This window comes from Bubalus kerabau, chromosome 4 (assembly GCF_029407905.1).
Source record: "Bubalus kerabau isolate K-KA32 ecotype Philippines breed swamp buffalo chromosome 4, PCC_UOA_SB_1v2, whole genome shotgun sequence".
In the NCBI taxonomy this organism is placed as follows: Eukaryota; Metazoa; Chordata; class Mammalia; order Artiodactyla; family Bovidae; genus Bubalus; species Bubalus kerabau.
The window spans coordinates 124,200,960-124,215,584 of record NC_073627.1 but is presented as its reverse complement, the minus strand read 5'-3'; the positions used below and the strand labels follow the sequence as shown (position 1 = coordinate 124,215,584).

Genomic DNA, 14,625 nt, shown 5'->3' with positions numbered 1-14,625 from the left:
ATTCACTAGTTTGTTGTATTTTTTTATATTCTACATTAAGTAATAACATACAGTATTTATCTTTCTCTGATTTATTTCACTTAGCATAATGCCCTCCAAGACCATCCAGGTAGCTGCAAATGGCAAAATTTGTTCTTTTTTATTGAAGCCCACTGACCTGTCAGACAGTAAAGAATCTGCTTGCAATGCAGGAGACCTGGGTTCGATCCCTGGGTCAGGAAGATTCCCTGGAGAAGGAAATGGCAACCCACTCCAGTATTCCTGCCTGGAGAATCCCATGGACAAAGGAGCCTAACAGGCTACAGTCCATGGGGGTGCAAAGAGTCGGACCCAACTGAGTGATTAACACACACACACACACACACACACACTGATCTTTTAACCTATCAAATTTTTGAAGTCTTCAGAAATTAAAGATATAAATATGAAAATGCCTCCTTTCACTAGCAAAGGCAAATAACTTCTTGAAACACTTCCTGGAGTTACCTAGAGATACCCATCTCCATAGAAATGCTAATTAGAAATCCAGTTTTCTTAAGAAAGGTATTATTCCTTGAGGCAGGCTGTTTACATTAATCAACATTTCTCTAATACTAGTCAGTGTTTTGTAACACTTTTTCAAGTGCCAATTGTAGCTTGCCAGTTCTTCTGAAATGTGGAGAATGCCAATGGGGGAAATTAGAATGGTAACTCTGTCCCCATGGGATTTTTTCTGTCATCGTGAAGGAGTTATTTTTATCGTTTTCACTTTACATAAGCATTGCTTATGTGGATGGTGGCTAGAAATATTGGACACTGTGTAGAAAGTCCTGGTTTTTCTGTATTTTCATATTTGCCTCCCTGTCAGGCACTCAAGTTTTTCAGTGGAAATTGTGGATTTAATCTGTCCACACAAAATGGAATCTGTTTATTACTGTCACAGAAATGTTTCCTTTCAGTCAACATAATGGCAATGGGAAAAACAAAATTCATGCTAAATGGCCACAATTAAAGGGAAAAAACTGATGGATGGGGCATTCCAATAGTCAATGCTCAGATTATGCTTTGTCACTTTTCACAACTTTTTGGAAAACTATTTACTTGCACATCATAAATATGTGCCTCTGTGATTCTAGATGAACATAACATCAGCATCCAAGATTTAGTGCTATTTTCATTCCTTTTCAAGATTAGTATTTAAAGCTTAATACACAGAGCAATAATCGGTTTCAGTATTAAATTTAAAAATCTTCAGGAAGTTTCCAAATAAAACTAACAATTTATAAATTTCACTGCTGGGTTCAAGTGATGAAAAGGCCAGCAGAACACCTATTTATAATGGGAATTAAGAAACTGATATAAAATTTATTTGCTACAATCTTATTCTTAATATGTAAGTAGTTTTGTTCCTTATTTTATAGTAGATTTTCTGGTTATTCTGAGCCTGATGGTCCACAAAACGATGCATTAGAGGATTGCTAATGTAATGCCCTAATTTGTTTAAAGATTTTCATTTTATGTTAATTGATAACTAAAGGACATTTGAGACAGCGGGAAAAAATAAAATACCATTAATAATAAAAGAACTAAAAGATCCAGAGAAAAACACTGGGTAATACTTTGGATATTAGTACAAGAGCTTTAACATGATGCGGGGGCACTTTTTTCGTACTTTTAAAAACTGGAAACATCATAAGCCAATCTTTTAACTATGAAGGGAATTTCTATTACCATGTGAAGAAACAGATGCAGACAATGAACCTAAAATGGCTTTCCCACTTTTTATCATGAAAAATTTCAAACAGAAAACTTGAAAGGTTAGTAAAATGAAAAACGACCGACTCTGCTCCTAAACTCTACAGTTTCTGTTTACAGATTTGCTTTTCCTTTCTTTTCAGATTTGAAGATTTGGTTTCTCTTTCTCTACCTACACATTTTCTCTGCAGTTGAAGACTTCATTTGAAGTTGCATGCATCAGTTGCAAATATCTTCTCAGAATATCCTTTGACATGATCACAATTTTTTAAAAAAATTAACCATAATCCCATATTACCTAATAACCAGTCCATATTAAAACTTCTGAAGAACATCTTTCACAGATACGTGATGGGTTTTTGTTCTTTGAACTAGGAACCAGTATAGATTCATATATTGCATTCTCATCATGTGTCTTTGCTTTTATGGAATAGTCCTTTCCATTTTTTTTCCCCCTCTCATGACACCGAATTTTAGAGCAGAGGCCAGTTGTCTCATGAAATGTTCCAACATTCTGTAATTATGTCACTTGACTTGTTCATCTAGGTCTACACTTAGCATTCTAGAAGCCATGGAAGTATTTGAAATATTCACTCGCTATCTAGCCCATTTTTCATCCCCAGGGCTCACCTGCCTTCAACCAGTGAGGAACATCAAGAGATCAGAGATTAGCTGAACTCAGCTTTAACCCTTCAAAGAAACTGTGTAGCTCCAGGAAGAAAAGTTATTTAAATGATACTCCCAAAGAAAAGGCAGAGGAAAGGTGCCCCCATTTAATTTTTCCTAGTAAGTCCAAGGCCTATGGTAAAGTGGGTCATTGAAGAGAATTATTAAATCAACAAAGTTTGCTCCTTTATGTGAATCCCTAGGAAGGAGCGTCAAAGGTACTTCCTTTAACTACTTTTTCTTTTGTCTATGAAATACCCTTCAGCTTCTCTTGAGCTAAATGCTAAACTGAAAAGGTAAAAAAAAAAAAAGTGTGTATTATTCCAACTAGTACCAGGCCACATTAACAAATTAACACGTGCTCCATACACGGGCAAGAGATGTAAACAGGCCTAGAAGGGGCTGTGAGATGGAGAAGAACATTTGTATCTGCACTTCTAGGATGACTTATAAACACAGGCTATTTTGGACCTCCACCTCTTGAAGTTCAGACTTAAATAAACACAAGTTCGCCCTGGCTGAGGTGGTGTTCTTCTGCAGGCGAGTGTTTTTTAAAACATGATTGGCCAGCTAAGAAGTTTATCCGCCTGGTGCCTCAAATTCTCAAACAGTTTATTTGAATACCGTGTGAATGGCTAATCTCCGACAAGTTTTGGGGCTTTAGCAAGGTAAACAAGTGGGTGGGCTCTGAAAGTAAACACTGGATTTCCTGCCAGTCTCATCCTCCTCTCCCAAATTCCGCTCCCTCATTCCTTTCAGCAGCCCCAGCCTCCCCCTTCCAAAGCTTGGTCTCTTGTACCCTGTAAATGTACTGAAATTGCAAAGGAGACATTTTTAATTATAAGTACTACAGTAATGAATTCAAGTACACTCGTTTATCATAAAGGGCTTTTCCATCTGTCTCTAAAGTATACTTAAAAAGACTGTGTATTTGATAACATTAGCACTGAGCATCTTCCACATGTTGATGTTCAGCGTTTTAGATATTCGCTCCCCCCACCCTCAAAGACAGCACGGTGGTGGTTCCAGAAAGAGCACATTTATCTCTGTGTTTGGGAGTGTCTGTGTGGTCTCTTCCTAATTTATTTGCACTCCAATCCTCAGGGATAGCATCGCAATCCCCCTAGGCCAAAGGAGATTAGGGACTGGGCTGTCTGCTTCTCCCCACCCTGACAGAGAAGGGAAAACAACTTCCCCAAGTCCCACAAGTTCTCTGGCCACTGTACAAATTGTTCTTGAGCATGGAGGGTTTCCAAAAGCCCTAATTAGCAACTCACAGCAAACATTTCTTTGCATTAGCTAATGATCCGGCTACACTTGTAAGCAAACAGAACCAACATATCTAATCAATGCTGAAAAACCAACCAAATGCCTATTAAACATCTGGATGTAATTTTCTAGTTAGAACAAAATGAAAACATATGCAGGTTCCTTTGATCTGTGTTTTAACAAAGAAATTGTTGATAAAAAAGCATACTGGTCAGTCAATGTGTCATTTTCATAAAGTCTGCTCATTTCTCTTCAAATGCTCCCAGTTTAATTTAGTTGGTTTCCTGCAATCTCTAATTTTACCATATTGTGTGAAACCGCAAGAGATTCTTTGGATGTGATTTTATTTGAGGTTTTACTGCTTCATGGATTTGCTACCGACTTTTTTTTCCCTTTCCTTCTCTGCTTTCTCCCTTCCAACCCCATGCCCATCCTGTTCTTTTCTTTGGTAAAATGCTGAGGGAAAAAGGTTATAAAGCAATGCTGGGAAGATTTCTTCTGGACCCTACATTCTTAGGTTTAAGAAAACTTCCAGTTTAAAAAAAAAAAGTCAAATGAGAAAATGTATAACAGCTGAAAGGAAGAGAAAATGACAAAAGTAATCTTTTTAAAATGTGTGTAATTAGTATTTATTTCAAATAAAAAAGTGACAGATTTAAAAGATGTATAATTTCCATGACCAGCATTCATAATTTTTCCTATTGTGTCTAGTACCTATACTACAGATAGCACCTAGTTTTTGTAATCACTTATACTATTAGTGAATTGAAAATTTGATAACTCAGCAACAAATGAATGGAAACATACATGCATCAATGATAAAGAGCAATCTTTTTGTTTTCTTGCCGAGGATAAAGAGGGAATTTTTTTCAGAGACAATTTCCTATGGAAGCAGAGTACTTAATATTTCATGTAAAAACATCATCAACATATATATGTTAAAGGTAAAGAAGATTATGGTTAACAGACTTTAAACAGAAGACCAAAATTACAGATTTCGTGAGTAGAACTATTTTCCTTTAAATAGGCTGTAGGCAATCTGCACATATATTATTTATTTAAAACATAAGATTAAAGCTACTTGATTGTTTAAACACCATCATTTGTAATGCAGTTTGATGAGAGTTTTGTAGTATAATTATTACAGCATGACAATCACATAGGAAAAATGACCTTGAAAGGGGGCCCAGCCTCCTCTCTCAAGGAGGATGTGCTGTAAGAGAAAGAAGCCATCGAAAACCAACCATCTTTATGCACACAATTGAAGGCCTTTCAATTTTCAAATCAGTATTCTTTCTTTTCGCCAAATACTACATCAGAAGGAAATCAGAAGGCCTGGTGTATCAAACTCTACTGGTAAAGAAGCACGAGTTAAAAGAGAATTTCTTGCTGTTCACCTGAAACTGTCACAACATTGTTAATCAGCTATACCCCAATACAAAATAAAAAATTTAAATAAGCAAATCAAATAAAAGAAAATTTCTAATTTTCCCCTTTGGCAGACTAGGAAATATGGTTGAGTAGACATGTTCACTGTGAACAGTTATATTAGAGAACGTTGGCCTGGCATGCTGCAGTCCGTGGGGTCGCAGAGTCAGACACGATAGAGTGGCTGAACTGACTGACTTACTGACTGACAATGTGTTAGGGATTTCCACAGTGGTCCAGGGGTAAGACTCTGGGCTCCCAGTACAAGGGGCCCAGGTTCCACCCTTGGTCTAGAGCCCACATGCTGCAACTAAAGATCCTGCGTACTGCAGCTAAGACCCGACACAGCCAAAACAAATACATATTAAAATCAAAACGAACAAAAATGTGTTAGAAGACATTTTGAAGGGGATGAGGAAGGGTGAGAAGTAGCAACATTTTTACTCCTGTTTTAACTTCTCTGAAAGTGAAATTGCTCAGTCATGTCTGACTCTTTGTGACCCCATGGACTGTAGCCTACTAGGATCCTCTGTCCATGGGATTTTCCAGGCAAGAGTACTGGAGTGGGTTGCCATTTCCTTCTCCAGGGGATCTTCCCAATCCAGGGATGGAACCTGGCCTCCCACATTGTAGGCAGACGTTTTACTGTCTGAGCCACCGGAGAAGTCTTAAACTACTAGCATGTGCCAGTAAATCAAAGTCAAGTTTGGGTAAAGCCATGGAGAAGTCTTAGTTGCCCTAGTTGTCCCCACATGCAGAGGCATATTTGTGGAATCTAAGCACTTTCTACACAACCCTGGAGCTGATTACGGGATGAAGCAACCATAGACTGGTATAGGTGACCCAATACTATGTGATTTCAAGGCACATAGGTTGCCAATCCCAACTCAAGGAAGCTATGAACCAAGCCGTGCAGGGCCACGAAAGAAAGGTCATGGTGGAGAGTTCTGACAAAATGTAGTCCCCTGGGGAAGGGAATGGCAAACTACTTCAGTATGTTTGCCTCAAGAATCCCACAAACAGTATGAAAAAGCAAAAAGATATGACACTGGAAGATGAGCCCCCCAGGTCAGTAGGTGTCCAGTATGTCACTGGGGAAGAGTGGAGAAACAGCTCCAGAAAGAAAGACTCAATGGACATGAGTTTAAGCAAACTCTGGGAGACAGTGAAGGACAGGGAAACCTGGTGTGCTGCAGTTCATAGGGTTGCAAGACTCAGACACGACTGAGGGACTCAACAACTAACAGGTTGCCAACCCATGGTTGTATGATTCAAAAACTCCTGTAGCAAGACTGCTCTCATCACTAAATATAACCAAGAAAAGGGGCAGTGCTTCCTTGCTATTCATTTCCAATGTCAGCAGAAATGAATAATAGAACCCACTCCTTTAACCCCACTTAATGAGCCACAATTCTGAACTTGTTTGAGAATTACTATGGCGTTGTACAGACTGGCTAAAATCGCTCCTTTAATTTTTCATTTATAATTGATATTTGGGATTGATCCAATTATAGACAAATCAATATCATACATATTTAAGAACTCCACCAGTGAAACGTATTATCTAAAATGATTCTTTTAATATTTCAAAGAAAAGATCTCTGTAAAAGCAAATCTTCGAATAAATTGTATTTCTGTTTAAATAAATGCCTTTCCATAATTCTCTTGAAAGTAAAATAATGGGAACATGGGGGCCATTAACACCGAAAACTTAAGTATATTCCAACATTAGATGAATGCTTGTCAAAGATGTGTCTTTCTCATGGAAGAATTCACCCCTATTTGGCTAAAACAGCATTATTCACTTACCAATCATGTGGAAATAGCTCAACTGAACTGCTCTTTAACGTATAAAAGCAGCAATAGTGAAGGTTTTCTGTGGGATGTATTTTAGAAAAACTGACAAAAACTGGAGATTTACGCAGTATGCTCCGTTTATTTAAAATCTTAAAATCCTTTTCAAGTCAAGTTCCAGCTCATAAGAATTTTTTTCGACGTCTTTTCCACAAAGCTTCCCATTTAGCTCCTTACATAGCTAAAGGGGGCGGGGGGTACCACCCGAACTATGGGGGTGAGGTGGGCAGGACAGGTTTTTCAGGTCTCAATGCTGTTTATCCCATTGTCTCCCTTTGTTTCTAGAAATTGGAAACCGACTCGTGGTCGTGTTCCTGAGAGGCCCCTGGAACTCTCAGTAGCCCTCTTCTACCCAGTACAGCGAAATCGGGACTTTAAAAGAGAAGGACCCGAGATTTCGCGCGGCGGGCAAAACATCTCATCCTTGATCGAGATGCGCCAGCCTTACCCTGACAGCTCCTCGGGTATCCCTCCCGCCCCAACTCAGGTCGATCTTTTTGCAAGGTGGTTTGTGAAATACTCCAATAAAAACCAATTCCTACCACCTTGAGTGCAAAAGGGGGCGTGGGCATTAGAAGCCTAGTCCTAAGCCGCTAGTGTATCTACGCAGCCAATGAGTTGCCTATTTATGCAGTTTCCATGAAGTGCACAGTCCACTCCTCGGGCATCTGCGTAAAGACAGCTCAAGGGAAAACAATCCTCACAGAAATTTTGAATATGACCTCACTTTCTAGAGTAGCATCGAACAGGGGCCTCCGAAAGACACCTTTGGCTTGAACTACCAAAAAGCACCCACTCTCCCTCTTAAGAAACTACGCGGTTAGTCTCCGGGTTACTTTCACTGAGATCTGAGGATTTTCATTAAAGGGAAAAGTGAACAAGTGGCAGGATTTCTGCAAACTCGAACCCCCGGCTTCCGAGGCTGCACGCTCGCGTGTCCCTCCTGCTCGCGCGCTCCCGCGCGCTCCCTAGCCGGCCCCACGTTACTTTGATTGACAGCCCGGCCCCGCCGCTCTCCTTCCTACCGACCTTCCCATCCACCGTGCCAATCTCCGCGTCTCGCTGCTTCCCATTGGCTGGTTTCGGCATCCCGCGGCTCCTCCAGGAACAGTTCCTCACCGAGCCCGGGAGGACACGACTGGCGGAGGAGTGGTGGGGGTGGATGGGAGGGGAGACGGGGGAGACGGCGGAGATGGAAGCAAGTGGGGTGGGAGAGGAGAGGGGGACCGGGTGAGACGGCCTGTCCGGTGCCGCGCTGCCATAGGCTCTGGGGAGGCTTCTCGTCAGCACCCCACGTTGGGCGCGCCGTAAGCGATTGGTTGACGAGGGCCTTCCCCCACCCCCCTCCACCAGACAGACTCACGTCCCCCGCCGGCTCCGCGCTCGCGCCCCCCGCCCGCGCGGTGCTGGGCGGGGCCGGCGCTGGTTAGCTCCGGAGTGTGAAACCGCGTGTTAATGTAACCGGCGCGAGAGGCGCGGGCGGCGGCAGCGGCTGGAGCGGCGGCTGCAGGAGCGGCGGCGGCGGCGGCGGGTACCCTGTGTCCTGCGTCCCCGAGGCAGCCGACTGCGCCACTCCCGCCTTCGCAGGACCGGGCGGGAACCGCGCCACCAACCGGGACCTCCGCCTGCCCTCGGCAACTTAACCGCCTCCGCGACTGCTCCGGACTTGCCCGCGGAGTTTGCCGGCCCGGGAGGGAGGCCGAGCGGCGGAGCGCACTCTTGGGCTTTTCCTCACCGTCTCTTGGATGTCTTTCTCCGGGTCGTGAGAGAACTTTGGAGCGGGCTGGAGCGCCCTGTGAGGAGAGGCAGACGAAGAGAAGGAAAGAAAGAGGATCGACGGAGAGGCTCTAAGAAAGGGTCCGGAGAGGTCTGGCCGGCGGTGCAGGACGAGTGCGCGCGGGCCGCGGCGCCCGGATGCGCCCAGGTCTGGAGGAGCAGCGGGCGGCTGCGGGATTGCCCTCGGCGGAGTAGACCCGTCGGCCCAGGAGGGTTTGTGCAACCTCGGAGAACACCCAGAGCCGGCTGCACTGGGCGTGCCAAGCCGCCTCCCGCTGCGCCCTCCGCACTTTCCCCGCCTCGTCGTCATCCCGCGCTCCTCGTCTCGGGTTAAAGCTGCGGAGCGCCGGGCGGGGAGCCTCCGCTGCGACCGGGACCTCGCACCCCGCCGCCTCACGGGAGCCTGTGAGCTCCCGGTCGTGAGCGGTGCCTGGGCCCGAGGGGGTCACCCCTGAACACAGTCAGGTTTGTTTGTGTGGGGTTAGCCGCGGGCGCCGCGCCACCTGCACCTCGCCGGCGGGCGCCTCGGGGAATACCCGAAGAAGAGGCGGGCCGGGAGAAGAGCAAAGGAGAACAGTCCTCCCCTGGATTTGTTGCCCGGGACCGCTGCGGCGCACGCGGATCGCCGCGGGGAGCATCGAGTCACCGGGCTCGTCATCTCTCAGCCCGGGCGGCCGAGACCCGCGGGTGGAAGCGCAGCCCCCGCGTCCTCCCCACGAGCACCAGCGGCGTCCCGCAGGTTCTTGGTGCGGCCGGGCCCGGAGTGCCCTGTGATGTGGCCCTGAGCGCGGGAGTCCGCACGGGCGGGAGCAGAGTGGCCTGTGCGTCCCGCCGAGCGCGCCTGCGTGCGTGGCCAGCGCGCTGTCCGCTTCTGCCTGGCTTCCCGGCTTAATTTTCCTCGGCGGGATTAAAGTTGGAAATTGAGCGGAGAATTGAGTTGCCCGGGAACAGAGCCGCGGCCTCCTCCAGAGCGATGTTCCCGCAGAGCCGGCACCCGGTGAGGCGCGGTGGTGGCGGAGTGGGGGGCAGGGGGGTGGCGGAGTGGTAGTTGTTCTTTCTGTGCGGTGAGGAAATGGGTGGCTGCTACAATCTGACCGAGCCCCCTGGCCTCCAAGGGTACAAGACTTGGGAGGTCCCGGGCTCTCTCCTCCTGTGTGGGAAGGGGGCTGAAACTCTGAATTCTCCCCCTTTGCTCTAGGCTCCCTCCTACTTGACGTCTAGACTGGGCGGGCGGGGCGCTTAGGGAGACTGGGGTTTCTCCCGCGGCCGCATCCTCTCCGTTCCCCAGGCGGGTAGTGCGCCCCCCGCTTTGTTTCTCGTCTCGCCTATTTACATGTCAATGAGGCCCCGGTTCCGGCGCGCCTGGAGGTGGCCCCGGCGACTCTGGGAACGGGGAACATCAGGGAGTTTTCTCCTCTGGTCCCCGGGGTCATTATCGCCCCCTGAGGGAGGAGGAGGCGTCGTCGACGACAATCTGGCCAGGTCCTCCACGGCCGCCGCCGGGAACCCTTGTCCCTTCAACCAGGTGACCCAGGCGCACTTACCGCGTCCCGCCCTGGAGGCTGGAAGAGGCTGCGAGCGTCATTTGAGGAGCTTCGGATCTGGGAAGGTCCACCTTCCCTCTCCCCAAGTGAAGCGCAAATTGGAGTTCGGGACTCCGTTTGGTGCCACTTCTAACTTTATTTTTCGTTTATGTCCCACCCACTCTTTGATACTCCGACTGCTTTATCCAACCGCCCGCATCCCCGTCGCTTGGTCCCCCTCGTTGGTCGCCCTTAGACGCCGCACCAGGCTGCAGGCCAGCCCTTCAAGTTCACTATCCCGGAGTCCCTGGACCGGATTAAAGAGGAATTTCAGTTCCTGCAGGCGCAGTATCACAGGTGCGTGTCGCGCCGCGCCCGGTGAGTGGTCGCCCGGGCAGCGCTGTGCCCCGGGTCGCCCATCCTGGTGGCGGCGGCAGCTGTACTTAGTACTTGCGTCCAGGCGGTGGCGCGTGGAGTCACAGTTAAGACCTGTCATTCACGTTACCCCTTTCCCCTGCTCTTCCCGGGCCGCCTCTTCTCTTGTCTCCTCCTCCTCCCATTGTTTCCCCTTTGCCCGTTTGCTGCTGTTCCAAGGAGCCTTTTTTCGTGTATTTAGGAGTTGCATGAGAACTGTCAATATTTGCACTTCATTTATTTATTTTGCAACAGGCTGAGCTTGGTTCAGTCGATGCCCCAGCTCAGGAGTGCAGGTTCAGAGAGGCAAAGCCAGTGTTGAAATCGCTGTTTGCCATACTAGAATGGGTTCTTTGAAGCAAAGTCCATTATGGGAGGGTAGATTCTTTTAGCTGTGCCCATCCTTAGTGGGGGGCTGTGGATGTGTTTAGGGAACAGCTCACCTGCTTTGGCTTCATTCTGGGTTGGTTTGGGTAGGGCACGGGATTGGAGTCACATTTGTAGTCATTTCACCTTTAGTCTCTTCATCTAATGAAAGCTGCTTCAGAAAATTTATAACAGAAAGCTATTTGTAAAGCACCCAGTCCATAGTAAATTTTCTAGAAATGTTAGTTTCTTCCCGTTTCTATGAAATCTTAGCTGATTAGAGCTAAGAAATAACTGTAATGACAGGTTTTGTTTTTATCATGCCCCAGAGAAAGCACACAGCTGCTTGGGTGTGAACTTTCTTATTTTTGTCAGAGGCTTTCTGATTATTGACCTTTTGTCTACTTGAAGATAATAGTCTCTAGAGCTTGAAACATCCCTGCCCACACCGTGTTTGCCAGGAAGGGAGGACTTCAGCCCACTTTAATTGCCAAAGCTATATGACATATTTTGGCAGGGAATTAAAAAACAAAGGTATTAAAAGGGACCAACAGTTGTAGAAGTAACTTTACAGGTACAGTTTTCAAACCAAGAGACTGAGTTGGCAGAGGTGACACAGCCTATGCCTGAGACCAAAGGTTATATATACAAAGGCCAGATTTTGGTTAAGTCCAGGGAAGCAAACTTTGATGCAGTGAAGCAAGTAGGAGTGAACAGATGACCATGAGGAGAAATCAGTCTTCTGAGTAGATCAGAGGTTTTGACAGATCTTTTGGTCTTGGCATCAGAGCAGGTATGCATGAAGAAGGAAAAGCTTAGTTTTTAAGTGGATACCTTGCACTATTCCTCTTATTCCTTTTCCCCATTTAATGCAAGGACAAAGCTTTTGGGTGTTTACCTAGATAGTTTATGGCTTTTCCAAATTGGTCTATGTTTTTACTTGAAGTGCAAATATGTGAGGCAGATGTTAAAACAAGTGACATAATGTTTACATTAAGTTGCCTGTTTTGTTTTCGTAGCCTTAAATTGGAATGTGAGAAACTGGCAAGTGAAAAGACAGAAATGCAGAGGCACTATGTGATGGTAGGTATCAAAGATTAGGTTTTTTCCCTTTTCATGTAATAGTAACAAATATGTGTTCTCGGCATTACAGAACATGAGTTAATGACATACTTGGTTCTTTTTTCTTTTTACAGTATTATGAAATGTCATATGGATTAAACATAGAAATGCATAAACAGGTAAGCTTGAATGAAGTCTCAAGTTGAAATGAGAAATAAAGTCATGATTCTATAGTGCTGGCTTTGTCCTCTGTAGTGGGAGGTATCTGCATGCCATGTTTCAGCCGTGGTTTCCCTTTCTGGGAATTGGGGGGCAGTGTTCTGGAGCAAGAGCTGGTTCTTGACAGTTATAGAATGTTTAAGTTCCTAGGTGGGAGGTGCTTTGGAAGTGTAAACTAGCCTGTTCATAGGCAGATTGGAATCGAGGCTTTGACTTGACTTTACTGCCTGGATACATTTATTCTCCTCTTGGAAGACCGGGATATCCTGTCAAGTTCTGAAGTTCAGAATAGCTAACGTTTTTGTGCTGATTTGGAAAGAAGTGTGGCCCTTTGGGGGAAAGATGGGTATTCAGGAGTTTCTTTACTCAGGTTAAACAAGGTATAAGACAAACTATGGAGTTTTGGGGGCTACATAAAGCGACACTCAGGATTAGTGGCATATTAGCAAACAACTTTTTAAAAAATGTCTCAGTTGATACAGGTTTGGAGGTGAAAAAAGCATCCTTATATGACCACAGCGTATGTTGGGAGTTGCTTCAGTCCTAGTGGTTTTAAAAGCATGAAAAGATTAGTGACTGGAAAGCTCAAGCTATGACTATGAGTTTGCAAGTTCCCATAAAATTCACACTTATGGCTGCTATAATGGTGTATAAAAAGAGTATTGAGCTGGAACAAGGCACTAAGGACCTCATAAGAGAAGAAAAGCTAAATGATTGCTCAGCCCAAAGGACCCTCGATTGAGTAGTCATTGTCTGCCAAAGAAAGCATTAATGGCAGGGTGTAAGTATTCTGGAGATATGCTGACATTCACTTTTTCATCAAGACTCTGGTACAATAAGTCTTTTAGAAATCGATTGCCTCTTAAAAAATTATCATCAGATGAAGTTGCACAGTTGGACACATTTCAAAGTGCAACAATACAATTCTTACTTGATGTATATGTGCTATTTCATCTCAAACCCTTGTTTCATTAAATTAAAGAGCATGGCTGACCGGCTGGGGCACAGTGGAGAAATTGATTAGTTCAGCCTTCAGATCTTCCTTATATTCAAAGACTTTCATTAAGCAAGTGTATTTCAGAGTTGAATTCTGCTTTTGTAACTCTGCACTCTTTGATTTTTAATTCATCATAGATTTCATAATGTTATGTTATCATCGTGTACCTTAGATCTGTTCTCAGATATGTGTTTGGAAGGAGATAGTTAAGTTCAAGGCTTTTCATTAGCAGTGTAATGGGCCTTTAAAAATGCCAGTTCTGTTCCGATTTGCAAAGTTGGTAGCCTAATTTCTGCTGGGTTTGTGTCTTTGTTTCTCTGTGCTTAAAGGGGCCAGTGCCTGATTGAGGCAATTGTAACTTGTTGATAGTAATTATACTAAGAGATATATGGTCATTTATATGAATTATGGAAATAAACTTGGTGGAGGATTCTAATGTGCCACTTTGTTTTTTTAAAGTTACCCTAAAGGCACATTTTTTTCCCCCAACAAATTTTCTGGAAGGGTAAGGAGGAGATTGAGCTTTCTCTTAAACTCATAAACTCAAAGGATGTAATAACCTCACTGACTCCGTACAGGGGAACGCCACCTCTGTGTGATGTGTATTGGTGCTGGATTTATTGGGGGAGCTACAGGAGGTGTGAAATTCTCCTGGGTTCCTGTAGGTTACTTGGTGGAGGACCTCTATCAAAAGGAAGAAGGGAGAAGGAGGATCAGGAACCCCATGGTGTGAAAATAGTTTTCTAATGAGTTTCTGGACTCCATTGGGCATTTGTGGGTATATATTGTCTGTTCATGAGCCAGTGTGCCTTAATAATATGCTGTGTATAATTGGCTCAGTAATTTGAAAAATGTGAAAAGCTGAGAGATGTTGTGTTCTCCATAGTAGGATATTAAGCTCCCTGAAATTTGGTTTGTATTGTAAATGCTGATAGACCCTTAACTGGAGTAGTACGCAAAGCTGTGCTGTAATTCAGTTTAAAGTGGCCTTACATTTGAAAAACATCCTTCTGAATGTCACACATTAATAATAAGTTCTGAGGAGGCATTTGGTGCAGCTAGTAATCATAATTCTTATTAAAACTGGTGACGTCTGGCCCCCAGGGTGTAGCCAGGCTCAAATTGATGCTTTTTGCCGCCTGATCACCAGCATGGCCTAAGTGCTCATTATATTGTAGAGAGGGCCTTTGGAGCTCTCATTAGATTTGACAGGAATTCTCTCTAGGGGGAAACTGGGCATTAGCAAGACTCCTGACAGGCTGAAATTAGTCCTGCTTTATGGCTTATAACCAAATGCTAGCAAGGCATCATCAGGGG

At 44.9% G+C, this 14,625-nt stretch overlaps 1 protein-coding gene across 7 annotated transcripts in view; it reads left to right on the top strand.

Moving 5' to 3' along the window:
* The first annotated feature begins 8,797 nt into the window (after positions 1–8,797).
* LOC129650193 (transducin-like enhancer protein 1) overlaps positions 8,798–14,625 on the top strand; it is a 93,477-nt gene continuing 87,649 nt past the window's right edge. For 6 of the 7 annotated variants that reach the window (XM_055578414.1, XM_055578413.1, XM_055578412.1 and 3 more), the window contains exons 1-4: positions 8,798–9,724; positions 10,507–10,607; positions 12,050–12,113; positions 12,227–12,271. In XM_055578414.1, coding sequence (XP_055434389.1) covers positions 9,701–9,724; positions 10,507–10,607; positions 12,050–12,113; positions 12,227–12,271 — 234 coding nt within the window. In that variant the 5' untranslated portion in view covers positions 8,798–9,700. The remainder of the gene's footprint in view (positions 9,725–10,506; positions 10,608–12,049; positions 12,114–12,226; positions 12,272–14,625) is intronic. The other variant, XM_055578416.1, reaches the window with a different exon arrangement.